This window comes from Zootoca vivipara, chromosome 14, assembly GCF_963506605.1.
Source record: "Zootoca vivipara chromosome 14, rZooViv1.1, whole genome shotgun sequence".
Taxonomy (NCBI): Eukaryota; Metazoa; Chordata; class Lepidosauria; order Squamata; family Lacertidae; genus Zootoca; species Zootoca vivipara.
In genome coordinates this window covers 13,495,120-13,511,510 of record NC_083289.1, presented here as the reverse complement: position 1 = coordinate 13,511,510, position 16,391 = coordinate 13,495,120, and the positions used below count along the sequence as shown (strand labels likewise).

The following is a 16,391-nucleotide window of genomic DNA, read 5'->3' as shown; positions in this document are numbered from 1 at the left end:
CCCCCTTTTCCCTGTTTGTTTTACATGCATTTATAGTCACTGCTACTCCTTTCTCTGAAATGACATGCCCTCATTAATTCTTGATAGCCTTGAGCTTTTAAGTGGTTCTTATGTCATGATGTGGAATTTCTGTAAATAAGTTTTAGAGCTCAAAGGGAATGCTGGAGTTTTTTATTTGACTAAATGAAGAAACTAGTGCTTTCAATATTTTATGTATCTTTATTTCTTATCCTCGATTACATTGTAAAAAACAAACAAATCCCTAGCCAAACTAGTCTCCACAGGTACTGATAGGATTGTTTCCTATGGCTCCAAGTTCATACAGGATTGATAATATTACAAATGCTAAGTACATCACTAGACAGACTGCCCCCAATTTTTTGTCTAGCTTCCAGCCATTCAAGTGAACAGCCAGAAAAATAAAAGCAATGGAACAAACAAGAGAAATGGCAGTGTAAGTCAAACCACTGCTGTTCACTTCTGCAGGAGCTGATGTGTCTACAAAGGCTGTCCTTATAAACCACGGCAATCCCAAACACAACAAATCAAATACATTGGATCCTACAATGTTTGACATCGCCATATCGCCTCTTCCTGCAAGATAAAACACATTTACGTGTATCAATCTTAAGGAAGCTATTTGCTGCATTATACCATATTTTAACGTTGATCTAGTACAGGGGCCCCCAAACTACGGCCCCCGGGCCGGATGCGACTCAATTAGCCTCCCAGTCCGGCCCGCGACGACCCCCGCCGCCCGCTGCCGCCGCCCGCTCTTACGGCGTGCGGCGCGGCAGCGATCTTCAAAATCGGCAAAAAATCGCCGAAAATCCTTTGTGCGCATGCGTATGGGCCTCTCCCGACCCAGAAGAGGTCATTTCCGATGCACTTCCGGGTCGGGGGAGGCCCATACGCATGCGCACAAGCGATTTTCGGTGATTTTCCCCCGACCGTGTGCGCATGCGCACGGGCGCGCACTCCCCCGCCCGCTGCGTGCGCACTCCCCTGCCCTCCGGCCCACCGCGCGGTAAGTCTGGGGACCCCTGATCTAGTATACAGTACCATGATTGCAAAAATTGCTAGCTTTAAGATTCCTGAACTATTTCAGGTTGGCTGCTAAGAATTTGTTTTGCTGGAGCCATCCAAGCTCCCTGTAGTTCTCTTTTGACCCTAGACACCCTGGTGCTACTTATAAAAGTAACAATTCATTCCCATTTTGTGTGCTAAAAGTTTGCCAGTTCTTCATGCCAGTATAGTGTTGGTGCATTCTATTGGCATATTATAAACAAAGGGGAAACCCCTTCTTTCCACTTGCTGCAAATTGCTTCGTAATGCTATGAAAAATCACTCACCTTTCCTAGCCACCAGTACACTTGCAACTGTATCTGGTATGCTTGTTCCTGCTGCTAGTAATGTAAGACCCATTACAGTATCTGGAATGTGCAAAGTTTCCCCTGTAGCAAAGCAAATTCAAAAGGAAGGAACACTTTAGCTTTCTGTTAATGGACAAAGAATGGAATTGGGGGGGGGGGTTCAGGTACCAAGTTTCTAGATCAGTATGAACAGATTTAACATACAGTACTGCAGTTTGGTAGTATACTCTGTCATTTAAAAGTCACCATTACGACTTCTAGTTCTGAAAATATTGCTACTAATCAACATGCCTGCATCAAGTTTCCCTTCAAATATGGAACAGCTTACTATTCTAATTAGAGTTTTTACAACTGGTATAATCCCTTCTTTTCCTTTGGCATCTTTATCACATGAGCTCTTGAAGTCATATGAACCACTAACCCTTCTTAATCATCTGCTCTTGAAAGAAACACATGAATTCCAGGCTGGGGGCAGGGGAGGAAATTAAGTCTGCTGATAATCTTGACTCAGAAACTTCCAAATGGCATTGCTGTGAAAGTTCAGATGGGAAAGTAACTTCAAGCCTTTAGTTCCTGAAATGGATGAAAGGGCACTGTAATAGTTTGGAATCCAAATTTCTAAGCTGTTATTGTTGGCTCTAGTTTAACGTCATTGCCAATGTCTGAAAATGAATAACAACATTGTAATTTTGCTGCACAATTAGAGGATGAATCTAGGTGTACTGCCCAACACATGACTCTCATAATGCTGCTGGTGGGTTTTTTCAGCTCATTCCTGGGAAGACTCCATTTTGGTATATTAAAGCCGGTTAATCTGATCTTCGGGGGGGGGGGGGTGACTATAGTTTCAGTGGAAGACCCACATGCTTTCCATCCAGTAGTTCTCAGATTCAATCCCTGGCATATCTTCAGTTAAAAGGACTGGGTAGCAGATGATGTGGAAGCTCTTTGAGAGCTGCTGCCAGAGGAGACAGTACTGGGCTAGAAGGATGAATAGTGTCCTAAGGTTAACTGCCAGAAATACTCCATTTTTTGTGCAGCTTAGCTACATTAGTTGGTTGTGCACCCTTGAATTTTTTTAGGTAGATGGACTTAAAATCTATGTTTTCAATAATAAGAATGCTAGGCTTAGCTTTTATTTCCAAAAACGCTGCTGATTCAAGCTGGCTAAGCCTGTGGTTTAACTCTAGTAAATTCATACTTGTACATCGACTTAATGTAGGCATTAACTGTTAAAGAGGTCCAGTCTGAAATCCTATGCATGACAACTTTTATCTTAAGCACCACCAAAATTGGGATTCTTTTTTTAAGGCACTGCTGCCAAATTGACTTATTATGCAAGGGAGGGCTTGTACTGCTGGGTTCAATACTGTACATACCCACTATTGTTACCATCCATACAAGAACGTATGTAAATGCCGAAATCCACACTGCTGACATGAAGAATGTAAGCATGAACCAGTTCTTCCAAAACACTCTTCTGCAGTCCGGTGTCGTCAAATAGAGCAGAGCAATAACTGGAAGGGACAGCACCCACAGAACTCTCTTCAGATCTGCTTCAGGCATGGTGAACACGCTTTGAGAATCTGTCAAGGTGGCAAACCATTTAAGAAATGAGATCTTGGTCTTTATAAACGTAAGCTTTTAAGAGCTCCATAGTTTTCCTGATACCAACATCTGTTTTATTTAGCCATTTGGATAGACCTACATTACATATTATTCGCTTTCCTCCAAAAAACTTTCTCCCGGAATCATTACATGGTAAAATTCCACAAATAACTACACAAATCCCCATTTTCTGACAACGTACAGAATCACAGAATTTGGGTTGGAAGGGATCTTAAGGGTCATCTAGTCCAACCCCTACAATCCAGGAATCTCAACTAGGTTTATGCTGTACAGGTTTAGGCCTCTTAAAGTTTAATTAAAACTAACAAGACTGAGTATAACAGGAAGCAAAATTTAGATATCCACCCATGCCTAGCCTAGCAGGCAACCCAGGATTATTGATTGCTGTGTACGTGTATTGCCAGAGGAATATGACCCTGTTCAAGATAGTCTTGTTTAAGCACCTGAGCCATTATATAATTTAAAGCATTTCAGCCGCCAGACTTGTAAGTTACATTCACATGGCAAAGGCTTACTTTCAGTATTTTCAGGAAAACTTGAGAGTGACCAGAGCGGCTAATGATTTATTTTTCTCACTAGAATTTCTGAAGGCCATTTACACTACCGCCAGGCCTTTCTAAAATAGCTGTTGGCAAAGATTGCAGGAATACCTTCAGAAATAGAATCAGGCCCATGTAAACTTGATGAAAGTTGAGCGTAATCTGACTCATCATGGAAAATTCCGCTGTCTGCTCTTGACTGCCGCCGAATAAGAGGCCCTGTCTCTTCCTTCCAGCCCATCAGTGGTTGCTGTTCAGTCTCTTCTGCAGTCACTGTGAAGCAGGTACAGCAACGACTAAACTTCTTCATGATGTACTGATTGATTTTAATGTCAAAACAGAGCACCAAAATGTAGACTCCATATATTAAGAGGAGAGAAGCAGATTCATACCTAGGACGGAGTAAGTATAAATAAATAAATAAAATTTCAGGTTTCATAGTGTGTTTTTGTATTCGATACGCTTCATGTTTGGTTACAGAACAACCTTAATTAAAAAGAATTCATGTTTGAGTATGCATGTTTATTCCAAAGTGATGAATTAACAGTTTCGGTGGTGTTTTCCCCCAAGAGGGGAAGATTGGATTTGCAAAGCAAGAGAGTACATAAGAATCTGCTCTTTAATGTGTCAGATGGTTGGTCCATCTAGTTCAGCATTGTCTACTTTGACTGGCAGCAGCTCTCCAGGGGACTTCAGACAGGGGGGCTTCCCCAGCTTTCCCTGCAGATTCCAGTTGTCAAACCTAGAACCACTTTTGTGCAAAGGTATGTGTCACTCAAAACGTTTGTGCCACTCAACTGTGGCTCCTCTGTATACTGTATGTTCCTAGGGGCCCTCAGCATTTCCCCAGAACTATTATTTCTCTTTAAGGGTCAATTTACCAGAAACTAAGAACTAGCTACATTTCACATTAATAAATACAATCTGAAGAAGTGTGCATGCACACGAAAGCTCATACCAAAATAAAAACTTAGTTGGTCTTTAAGGTGCTACTGAAGGAATTTTTTTATTTTACTTCGATCCAGACCAACACGGCTACCTACCTGTAACCAAATACAATCGGGTTTCTGTAATAGTGTATTACTCAAATTGTCCCTGTAATAAGCAGCCTAAAGCTTCATGAATTAACCAGCTCTTACAGCTCGAGATGCATGCAACCATTGTCACATGAACAAGTCCCCATATCTCACGGAACGAGGCCTGCCTTTCTACCAATACTTTAACACTGGTTCTTATCATTTCCTGCCGGGAGGAAAATTGAAGTACTTGAGGCCAATTACAGTGTTGTTTCTTGTACTTGTTAAACTAAAGGCGGTAGTGATTAAACACGGTTGCCATGCCAAGAGTGGAATCCCAAACCTTGTGCATACAGATAAAATATCTGTGTGTGAACTAGGACTGCCCACCCCATATGGCTTACGAGAACAAAACCTTAATAAAACATTTTAATATTACCGTACCAGAGCCATCTCTCTAAAACGTGCATCTTAGGCTCTTGCTCCAACTAATCAACAGATCAACCCAAATAGCCGCGCTGTTGCTAACACCCTCCGGAAGCAAAACTACACTGTCTAAATGGCTTGCAAGGTGTAACGAACTTCTGTGAGTTTAGATACCCAGCTGGAATAACTAAGCACATCCACTAACCTTTAAGAAAGCTTTATTACTAGAGGTCTTTTAAACACGTAATGGTTTCATGTGTACAGGCTCTTAGATCATATTCTTAGTTTCAATTAACTGGCTAGATAATATAATTCAATTAAACTCCTCAGAACACTTTAAGATCTCCTACGCCTACCCACACTCTCTCTCGCTCCCACAACCCTCTTCCCCAAATTAACTGACTCCCATTCCTTTTAAACTCCTGGCAGTCCCGCCCCTCAGGAATGGAATGCGTCATTTATCCAGGAGGTTGGGGTTTAACTCTCTGCACCCTGGAGTTCTTTTGCCCACCAGGCTATTCCGTCAACCAAGGCATTTAATAGCCAGTTATTGGCACCTGTGCCCGCTTTCCAACTAACAAAAAATTCACATAGGCTAACTACATGGATTCTTTCTTTTGAGGCAACAGAGAATCGCATCTTTCAAAGGGAACTCAAAGGTTCCCCCCTCCTGCTGATGCAGGGAATCCACTAAAAAAAAAAAAGAACTGAAACTGGATGTGTGGCTGACTCCTGCCCATTTGTGGGTACTCACCAGTACACTTTGTTGTCTATTATCATTGCAAGAACTGCTGCTGCGCTAATTGCATAGGCCAAACAGTCTCTGAACAAGGGCCAGCAAGACAGTCTTGAAACCTGTAGATAGAATCGAGACATATGAAAGTAAAAAGAAGCTTGTGTTCTGCAAGCGTAAGATGTACCTTGCTGCAACTGTTTCAGCCCAAGTGCAAGAGGATACAGTTGGAAGGCACAACTCCTACAGGTTGAGGTCCCTTCGCCACCCCAACTCCCCAGGTGGCTGGTTGACAGGCACTGCCACTCAAATGGTGTCTTTGTGTGATCTATTTTGCAGGGCAGGGCTAACGTGCCCCCTCCAATATTTTTTTGGCACCCTTGATCCCACATGCTACTTGCCTTCAAAATGCTGGCCTCTATTATGAGTTAAGTATCTCAGGAAAAATGTGGGGCATGAGATTCATAAATATTCTAGTAATCAGGGCAGCAAACTTGCACATTTCAGGTTTCTGAGTGACCTGGATGAACCTTTTAACCTTTCAGGGGAGCATACCAAGACCTCTGCTTTGAGAGAGAAGTGGACCACTTTCAGATGTCTATACCAGTTTTGGGAGCTGTAGCTCATCTGGAAATGCCCTAAAAATTCAGTACCCCATAAGAAAATCAGTGAGACCCAAACATCTTTTTTTTTTGTTCCATCTTATCCCCATTAAGTGCACAGCTTTCTCATTTGGACCTATACCTTAAACTTTCAGCATTCTGAAAGTTTCTCAAGCAGAGTAAGTGGGGTTGCGTACCAAAGGTTTTACTCTCTTCCAATTGATTACATGCTGCTTTGCAAGCCTGTTAAGTTTAAGTAACCTCAAATTAAGCCAGCTTTGGCATTGGACCAGGAGGAAACAGCTTCAGAGTGTCATAAAAGCTAGGACATACCATGCCAGATAACAGTCCGCAAGCTGCACAGATACCAAGGAGGTTGTAGATTGCAGAACCAAGAATAGTGCTGACTCCAATGTCCCCCTTTGTGACAAATACCCCTAGAAGCAAAGCATCATTTTGACAGAATTAATTTCTGCTTCCACAAGGGAGGGAATTGTGTGCTGTTTAAAGCTGGCTTAACTTTACCAAGAAAGGCTGTGACCAATTCAGGTGCAGAGCTACCCGCTGCCATGAAAGTTGCTCCTGCAACATCCTGAGAGAGGCCAAGGGCTACAGAGACAAGGGACAGAGAGGAGAGAAACAAGAAATATATCTATGAATGGGGGCTGTGCATAATTCAGAACATTACAGTAGTGGATTCATGTTGCAGAACATAGGCTATTCTGAAATATAGAAGGCGGAATGCATTTTGAACAGGCATTGCAGACAGGCCCCGTAGTACAGGCATCCCCAAACTGTGGCCCTCCAGATGTTTTGGCCTACAACTCCCATGATCCCTAGCTAACAGGACCAGTGGTTGGGGAAGATGGGAATTGTAGTCCAAAACATCTGGAGGGCCGAAGTTTGGGGATGCCTGCCGTAGTATAATGATGGGCCACAGTAGTAGTAGTTGTAGTAGTAAGATTCTTATTACTATTAACCCCACCCATCTGGCTGGGTTTCCCCAGCCACTCTGGGCGGCTCCCAACAGATTAAAAACAGAATAAATCATCAAACATTAAAAACTTCCCTAAACAGGGCTGCCTTCATATGTCTTCTAAAAGTCAGATAGTTGTTTCTTTCCTTGACATCTGATGGAAGGACGTTCCATGGGGTGGGAGCCACTACTGAGAAGGCCCTACCTGCTGGACTAAATTTGCCTTTGGCCTGATCCAGCAGGCTTTTCCTATGTTCTTCATGGTAGCTCTGTCTTCTATATGATCTGGGTTTGATTCCCACCTGGGGTGGGGAATTCATATTCTGTCAAGAAGGGATCTTAGCTCAGTGATAAAACTTTTTCACTGCAGGTGTCAGGGATCGAACATGGGACCTTCTGCATGAAAAACATCAGCTGCTGCAAAGGATCTCCACCTTTGAACCCAGAGAGATGCTGCCAGTCAGAGCTGGTAATATTGCACTAGAATCTAGACAGACAAATAGCTTTACTTGCTAAGTAGCGTTCAATATTCCTAAATTCCTATACTAATAGGATATGGAGTGCTGAACCCTTCCCCGCCTCTTTTCTTTTTCCATAAGCCTTTTGTCCACCCAGGCTCCGACTCCTTTTTTAAAAAATGAAATGGTAGAAAAAAAGGCCTAGCAATTTTCCAGCTCACTTCTTACCTACAAAAGAGACGGTAACCTCCAGTTTGATTTAGTGCCTTTTATTTTTGTAGAAAATATATATGTCCTTTTTAAGATGACAACACCACAAGAAAAGGGAAAAACTTACCGTCGCTGATGATCTCTAGAGAAGGGAGGAAGTAATAATCGCACACAATGGACACAGCCAGGAACATATAAAGAATGATTAAGAAATAGATAATGATGCCTCCATCTTCTCGCTCCTGCTGTGTAAAGAATCCTTCTGGGAATTCCGATGACGGGGAGACAATACACTGCGTTTTATTTTCTGAAAACAATGGTTATGTGGTTTTAATTTGACACACAGCACACTTTTGCTGTCTTGCTGCTGAAAACCAACTGCTAAGAAAACAAGGCAGTCATTTCACTTTCTTACAAAAGCTACTAAAAACCAAGAAATAGTACAGTCATACCTTGGGTTACAGCCGCTTCAGTAACGGTTTACTTCTGCGTTTCGGCACGTGCACATGCGCAGAAGTGCTAAATTGCGCTTTGCACATGCGCAGAAGCGCCGAATCATGACCCACAAGTGCGCAGATGCGGATTGCAAACACTGTGGGTTGAGAACATGTCTCCCGCACAGATCACGTTCGCAACCCGAGCATCCACTGTACAAGCTTGGCATTTGGTTTTAGACACATAAGCCAATGCTTTTTTTAAACAACAACACAACAACAGGTAGCCTTCTGGGGATGCCCCTTCTGCTCAGATTCTGTATTGGGAGGTTTTGCTTGCACACTCGTAGTCTTGCTCCTGTGGTTTGTCCCCAGGTGGTTCACCCCGAATGCCTATCTTTTAATGAATGCAACCTCAAATGATAACTTGCATGGGTGAATGGTCCATGGCAGAGCTCACAGCACCAACCATATATTCACCTCCCCTTCCTTAAAGGGCTCGTTTCACAGGTTCAGTAATCCAAAATAGCTTTCCCCACCCAAAGCAGGCTGAAACGAAGAAAGCTAACTGGGTGTGGTCTGAAAGGACAGTGAGCTCAGCTCAGAACAGAAAACTGTTTCTCAGGCTCAGAACACACTCAGAGGTTACACTCTTGTACAATTCTAACTGTGGCCTCATCTGCACCATTCATTTAGAGCCATGATATATCACTTTAAATAGCCAGTTTTCCCCAAAGAATCCTAGGAACTGTACTTTAAGGGTGCTGAGAGTCCTATCCCCCATCACAAAGCTAAAATTCCCAGGAAATGTTTGACAAAGATACATTGGGGAAGAAAACCTTTTCAGAATACAAGGCAGCGTTTTATTTTATTTTTTCTATTTCTGCCTGCATTTGAATTGGTCACATCACTTTTACTGCGTTTTGTATGTACCGTGTTTCTCATATTATAAGACATGTCTTATATTTATTTTTTCCTCAAAAAAACACACTATGGCTTATTTTCAAGGGATGTCTTATTTTTTTCCTCTTTCTCCTGCCGCGACCAGCATTGCTGCTGCGCCTATCACTATGTCTTATTTTCGGGGTATGGCTTATATTCCTTGAATGCTTAAAAATCCTGCTATGGCTTATTTTATGGGTATGTCTTAAAATATGAGAAACAGGGTATATATATTTATAATCGAAATCTATACATGAGTGGTTTGACAATCACAGGTAACTGGGAATTGTAGTTCAGCGTTGGCAATACAGATTTCCTAACAACTCTTAGAACCCTGAATAAATTACAGTTCTCAGAAGACTTTGGGGGGAAGCTGTTACTTAAGTTGTACAATGCTCCTTTAACTGACAGTGCAGCTGGGCTGTGTGTGTCTTTTTGCAACTGGCTTTGACTGGCAGCTGTTGGGCTGCTGTTTTTTTTTTTACTGCAAAGTAGATCCAACAACGCGGGTGGTGCTGTGGGTTATACCTAGGGCTTGCCGATCAGAAGGTCAGCAGTTTGAATCCCCGTGACAGGATTAGCTCCCGTTGCTCTGTCCCAGCTCCTGCCAACCTAGCAGTTCGAAAGCACGCCAGTGCAAGTAGATAAAAAGGGACCACTCCGGCGGGAAGGTAAACGGTGTTTCCGTGTGCTGCTCTGGTTCACCGGAAGCGGCTTTGTCATGCTGGCCACATGACCTGGAAGCTGTACGCCGGCTTCCTCGGCCAATAACAGAGATGAGCATCGCAACCCACAGAGTCGGTCACGACTGGACCTAATAGTCAGGGATCCCTTTACCTTTACCTAGATTCAACAAGCTTGGATGTGCAGTATAGAGCTTCTTAAGCAGAATCAGTAATACATAGTAGTCTGTATTTGATGGACTGGATAGCTTTAAATATGGACAGAATCTACAGGGAGGATGAAACAGGCTCTTTAAAAAGTGCTAGTTTAAGATGAGTCAAGCTTACAAGAGAAAGCTGAAGCTTTTAGTACAGCTGGAAAGAGAAGCTGTTCACCAAAAAATTAAAGCACATTGCTACACACACACCCGAAATTCTGGGAACTAGTTTGTTTTAAAAAGTGCTGGGAATTGTAGCTGTTTGTGAGGGGCAAACTACATTTCCCAATATTATTTAGGAAGAGCCATGCGCTTTAAAAGTCTTAAACCTGCTTGCTGTTTCTCTACTAGCAGCAGCTGTTTTTTGCATCCTGCACGGCGGCGCAGAGAAAGTTTCCTTTTGCAACCGCTGTGCCTCCCAAACCCCATCGTTTTGCACCAGCAATTTCGTTTGGGAGCCTCCAAGCTAGGAACGCCACCCCACTTCCTGCAAATCGCCTGGCAGATCTCCTCAATGCACTTTCTTTCCCTTAGCTGCAATAATGGCATAGAATGGATCATGATGCATTCAAACATCCTACATTGCAACTCCAAGCTCAGCAGCCCCAAAGCGCCCATGTCCTTTGTTTTTCTGCCGATTTCAAGGGATTTCCTCCATGACGTGTTGGGGGTAGGCCTAGCACCGGGATCGCAGCTTGTTCAGAACTTTTTTTAAAAAAAGTCCCACGCTGAGCTCTAGAGGAGACCTGTTGCTGCTCCCTAGGAAAAGGTGCGTGGGAATCGGGACTTTAAAAGAGAGGGAAGAAAACAGTCAGCTTTCAAATCAGCACCTGATCCCTTACCTGAATCCCCGCGGATCTCCTGAGCAGACGCAACAGGTAGCTTTCCCAGAGGAGCCACCGTTGCGAAAAACAGCAGAAGCGCCGCCACCACCACCACGCGGATCCCTCGGCTCCTCCTCCGCTGGCTCCCTCCTCTGCGCATCCTGCTCCGAGTCCCGCGCTAGACGCGGAGCGAGTCAGGATTAGGGGCTCCTGTGGGATCATGTGAGTCGACCGGGAGGGCCTCCCCAGACCCCGGGGCTGGCAGGCGGGGAGGGAGGCAGACACGGGACGGAGCTGCGGAGAACAGCAGCAGTACAAAAAAAACCAACCACCCAAACCCTAAAAATAAATAAATAAGTTCAGATCATAATATTTCGTAGTGGAACTGAAACAGAGGGAGAGATTTCGGGAGGGTTTCGGTCGCGTGCCAGAAAATCCAGATGGGGTAAATAGAAGTTGTTCGGAAGATCTTGCACAACAAACTGGCTCCCACGCGCCCCCACCGTACTTTTTGGGGAGAAGGGAAATGACGGGCAGACGGGGAAATATTGAATGTCACTAGCATTGAACTCCACCCCAGATACTAAAGTCATCATCAACATGGAAGAAAATAAAAAGGAAATAAAATGTGGATCCTCTTGAATTCAAGTGATGTATTGCCAAGGTGGGGGTGGGGGGTGGAGATGACTACCAAACTAAGACTGAACCACTGCAAGAAAGGTGGATTTGGTGCTTTATGGCTTTGGCCCGACACAAAAGCATTGGTAAGGTTGACTTGTGTTTCTCACCCGCTCCTTGCCAGAAAGTCACGGGACTGGTTACAGTATTAAAAACCCCAGAATCAGGACAGTAAAAATCAGCCCCACCCACAACCCCCAAATCAATAATTTGCATAGCATATTATAGGAAGGACACCGAAGCCCATTATTCAGTTTTCAAAGCCTAGAGTTCTAGAAGGGCATCTTCCACAACCCATGGAAGTGTCAGGCTCACCTCTGTGTGAAGGGAGTTCCGCATACTTGGGGCCAAAATGGAGAAGGCCCTGTCATGAGCCTCTGTCCCATGAATCTCTGAGAGCTGCAGAACCACTGGGAGTTTCTCTTCCGTTGAACTGCATCTTGGGTCTGGTCTTGGAGGTGCTTTTTTCAGATATTCCATACAATTCAAATGATGATGCAATAAAATACGACATAAGAAATAAAAGAAGCAATTGAAATACAATTAGATATCGGGATTTAGTGTGGTGGCTGTGCCACCTCCCATCTAAAACCAAAAACCCACCGTGGGACACTTGAATGAAGCTCGCAGACCACAGTTTGCTTATCTGGAAGCATGAAGCTGATCTTAGCTTTATTGATCTGGCAGGGCTCCCACCCAATGTTTCGCTTTTGCTAACTTTGGCTTTTGGGGCAAAGGGGTTTCTTATGCTGTTCATGGGGGTGATGGCGAGCATTTGGCAGGAGCAGTATTGAACTAAACATAAGCCTCAGGCTACTTTCTGTGACTTGATCAGCTCAACTCGCTTTAAATGCTGAAGTACACATGTAATTGATAATTAAATGCTAATGTTCTTGGCTGTTTCAGAACACAAGCTTTATTTGTCTATGGGAAAAAAAGGACTGGCTATCTAATGCTGGCGGGGGGGGGGGGGTGGCAGCAAAATGCAGTTATTGTTCCATCAAATCAGTAATAGTGGTAGTTTTCATAAATATTTGCAAGCCAATTATGCACAATCCTATGCTAGTATTGTAACTAATGATTTATAAGGCATTGGCCTATTGCTCACTTGGAAGTATAGGGGCATATTATAGTCACATACAAAACAGGAAGGGGAAAAAGAGAGTTATTTTGCTTCAGTTCATTCTAGTTCACCTATTGGTGTGTTTATAAAATAAATTCTCTGGATTTACAATAAATTCTCTGATGTCAATTGGCTGTCTCTGCAGCAATTGGCCGGGCGATAGGTGAGGGGGCAGACGATTAGTGGGTTCGGCGATGCAATCTCCCCTCATTTTCTTAATTTGGAGTCCCCAAATACGGCATATATCTATCTCTGCTAAGCAGGATTGTGTTTGTGTTGACCAAGGTTGTTCTGAAAGTTTTCCCTCAGTGGCGATTAATCTCTGTTGGATCCTTTATTTACATATTACATTTAAGTTCCACCTCTCCAGCTCAAGCTCAGACCATTGTTCCATCTAGCTCAGCATTATCTGTTGCGTTAATAGGATGTGTCTCTCCAGAATGATAGACAGCGAGCATTTCTTTGGTCGGAAAACCTTGCATATCTACTGCAAATCACCCAGAAATGTAACCAGTGGATCCTGATATATCCTGCTTGTGCCTGTCCTGTTTTGGCCGTCAATTGGTCCCAGAAGAACACGGAAAGAAGAAACTCCATGGTATACCTGTAGCAGCAAAACTGGATGCCTTTATCTGCGGTTTAGATAGGATTGTTTCTACTTAACGAATTTTTAGATAGGGTTGCTTCGATGTACGAATTTCCCCCCCCCCAATGCATTCCTATGGGATTCGACTTACAATTTTTTTCCGACTTACGTATGTGCGTTCGGAACGCATTAAATTCGTAAGTAGAGGTACCACTGTGCCTCGGGTTAAGAACTTTACCTCAGGACGAGAACAGAAATCGCACAGCGGCAGCGGGAGGCCCCATTAGCTAAAGTGGTACCTCAGGTTAAGAACGGTTTCAGGTTAAGAACGGACCTCCGGAACGAATTAATTTCGTAATCAGAGGTACCACTGTATAGCAGTCTACACAATAGACTACTAAAACATGGGGGGTGGTGGTTAATCCCTATCTGAGGCTGCACTACACATTGTTGTTGTTGTTGTTGTTGCTGCTGCTGTTGTTGTTGTTCTCGGGGCACTTCACAACATAAAAGTACAATATTTTAAAAAACAAAATACATAACAAAAACAAACCCCCTCCCCCTCCCCATTTAAAGCAGTACAGTGGAACCTCGGTTTATGAATTTTCTGTTTACGAACGCCGCGGACCCATCTGGAACGGATTAATTCACTTTCCATTACTTTCAATGGGAAAGTTCGCTTCAGTTTATGAACGCTTCAGTTTATGAACAGACTTCCGGAACCAATTACACCCATGCTTCAGGTTAAGTACGCTTCAGGATGAGTACTCCGCGGACCCGTCTGGAACGGATTAATCCACTTCCCATTACTTTCAATGGGAAAGTTCGCTTCAGTTTATGAATGCTTCAGTTTATGAACAGACTTCCGGAACCAATTGTGTTCATAAACTGAGGTACTACTTTAAAGACACATGGCTTTCCCCCAAAGAAACATAGGAACTGTAGTTTGATAAGGGTGCTGAGAGTTGTTAGGACACCCCTAGTTCCCCCCTCAGAGCTACAGTTCCCAGAGTGGTGTAACAGACAATTCCTGTTCCCAGAGAACTGTAGCTCTGTGAGGAGACTAGGGGTCTCCTAATGAAGTGGTATGCTGCTGTGTTAAATGTATACTGCAGGTGGGATCTGTGTGTTCTTTTTGCACCTCCCTCTCATTGTAATAATAATAATAATAATAATAATAATAATAATAATAATAATAATAATAATTATTAATAATGTAGATCCAGCAAGCCTGAAGTCTGCCAACCCCTGATGTACAGCTCAGAGCTGCTCAGATTCTTTCCTGAGTCTCTCTATACGAGGCTTAGGAGGAACATTTGAACGCAGCCGCTCTCTCTCTCTTCTTCTGTGCATTCTAAGTGTAACTGGAAAAGTTTCACACGCTTGCAGCTGGAAAAGTTTCAGGCACTAGCAATGAAAAAGAGATTTCTGCCAGTTGGGAGAGTGAAAAAGATTTGGGGGGGGCGTTGTTTGATTTTAGAGGGCAATGAGGGATAACAAAGAGGCAGAAAGCATTTTCACTGAAAGAAAAATGAATGACAAATGAAAGAAGAATTACAAGGTATTTCCCCCCCCCTTTCCAGCCCTTAAGAGTGTTGTAAAGCACCCAAGAGTCTCTTTTGGCAGCAATATTTTTGCTTCTGGTTCGCTGCTCAAACTATTGGGTTAGCTACTTTCTAGTGGCAATTACATGTTAGTTCAGTTTAGTTATACTTGAAAGTTGGCCAGTTCCCGGGGAGCCCAGCGCTCAAGAAACAGTCTGATTGCTCTGTGACTTGCGAGTTTTGTCTGATTTATCTAGGCCGTTTGTCGACCAGCCAGTCAACAAGGTCCTTTGGGTGGTTCACACAGAGTTCAATCAATGAAAGAGACCATAACAAAAATAAATACAGTAAAACATTAAAATCAATACAGTGTCTCACATAAAGATAACCGCAGCGGCATAGATTATGTTAAAACATTTTTAACCTAGTAGAATGATCTGTTCCAAGGGCAAACAGTATAGTCACAAAAAAAGACCCAGGAGATTAAAAGGACACTGAAAAGATATTAATGTAGGTGCAAGATGAGCCTTGTCGGGGATGGCCTTTTCTAATTGGGGTGCCACCACCAAGAAGGCCAGACTCTCACTAAATACCCATATCATCTCTTTAGGCCGAGGTTCATGAAGAAAGACCTCTGACGAGGATATCAATGCCAAAGGATCCTCAGGTGGGACAAGGGCCAGGATTGAAGCTGGCGTATGTGTGTGTGTGGGGGGGGGGGCATATCAATGATGCATTTGGAGGCTGGGCAAACTCTTCCAACAAAGAAAGGCATTGCATGGCTTTTACCAGGAGTCTCTTTGAATGATAAGGCAAAAACAGACCCCTAATTCCTCTCCAGGGGTGTCAGTCAACAAAGTGATGCCCTTTGGCTGAACAGAACACCTTTATAGTGGATAGGGCAAATGGGGCACCACACCACTAAACTCAACCTACCCTCATGCCTTCTTGCCTACAACCAGAGCAGGGGTGTCTATCAGCTTCCTCCTCCTTAGTCCTCTAGTGCTTCTAGAACTCAGCAGGGTCATAGTGCTATTTTTTTCCTAGGAAAAGAGGTGCCAGAACTCACCACAAACGCCTCCCTCATTCTCTTAGAATGCCAATGGTGCCCACCTGAGAGGTGCTGGAACTGATTACTGGCGTGTTCCAGCTGGGAAAAAAAATATCTCTGCTTGTTGATGTGGTTGGCATCCATCTGTCTCTCAAGAGGCAATGGAGTGTGCCTCGGGGGGGGGGGCAAAGTCAAACTGCTGCATTAGCAGCACTGAAGTGACCTCTTGGGGTACAAGCCTGGGCAGTGTGTATGGAGGTCCTGGGCTGCCCAGGATGAATGGAGACGGGGAGTACTTCTGGTGGGGGACATGCTGTGCTCCTTCAGGGGTAGTTTGTCCACCTTTGGTCCCCACCCTGCACTCAGC

At 43.8% G+C, this 16,391-nt stretch overlaps 1 protein-coding gene across 1 annotated transcript; it reads right to left on the bottom strand.

Moving 5' to 3' along the window:
• Positions 1-3: 3 nt before the first annotated feature.
• Positions 4-11,270, bottom strand: SLC24A5 (solute carrier family 24 member 5). The gene is made up of 9 exons (XM_035131190.2): positions 11,061-11,270; positions 8,090-8,269; positions 6,844-6,927; positions 6,652-6,755; positions 5,738-5,838; positions 3,653-3,933; positions 2,753-2,959; positions 1,353-1,454; positions 4-594 (listed from the first exon to the last, which is right to left on the bottom strand). The coding sequence occupies exons 1-9, from the start codon at positions 11,200-11,202 to the stop codon at positions 272-274; spliced, it is 1,524 nt and encodes a 507-aa protein (XP_034987081.2). The 5' UTR covers positions 11,203-11,270; the 3' UTR covers positions 4-271.
• Between the last annotated feature and the right edge of the window lie 5,121 nt (positions 11,271-16,391).

Coding starts and splice junctions, on each gene's coding strand:
- SLC24A5 (XM_035131190.2), bottom strand. CDS start 11,202: ATGCGCAGAGGAGGGAGCCAGCGGAGGAGGAGCCGAGGGATCCGCGTG. Junction 6,928..8,089: donor TCTAGAGATCATCAGCGACG/GTAAGTTTTTCC, acceptor TTGTCTCTGTAG/CCCTTGGCCTCTCTCAGGAT. Junction 595..1,352: donor TGTACTGGTGGCTAGGAAAG/GTGAGTGATTTT, acceptor TTTATCTTGCAG/GAAGAGGCGATATGGCGATG.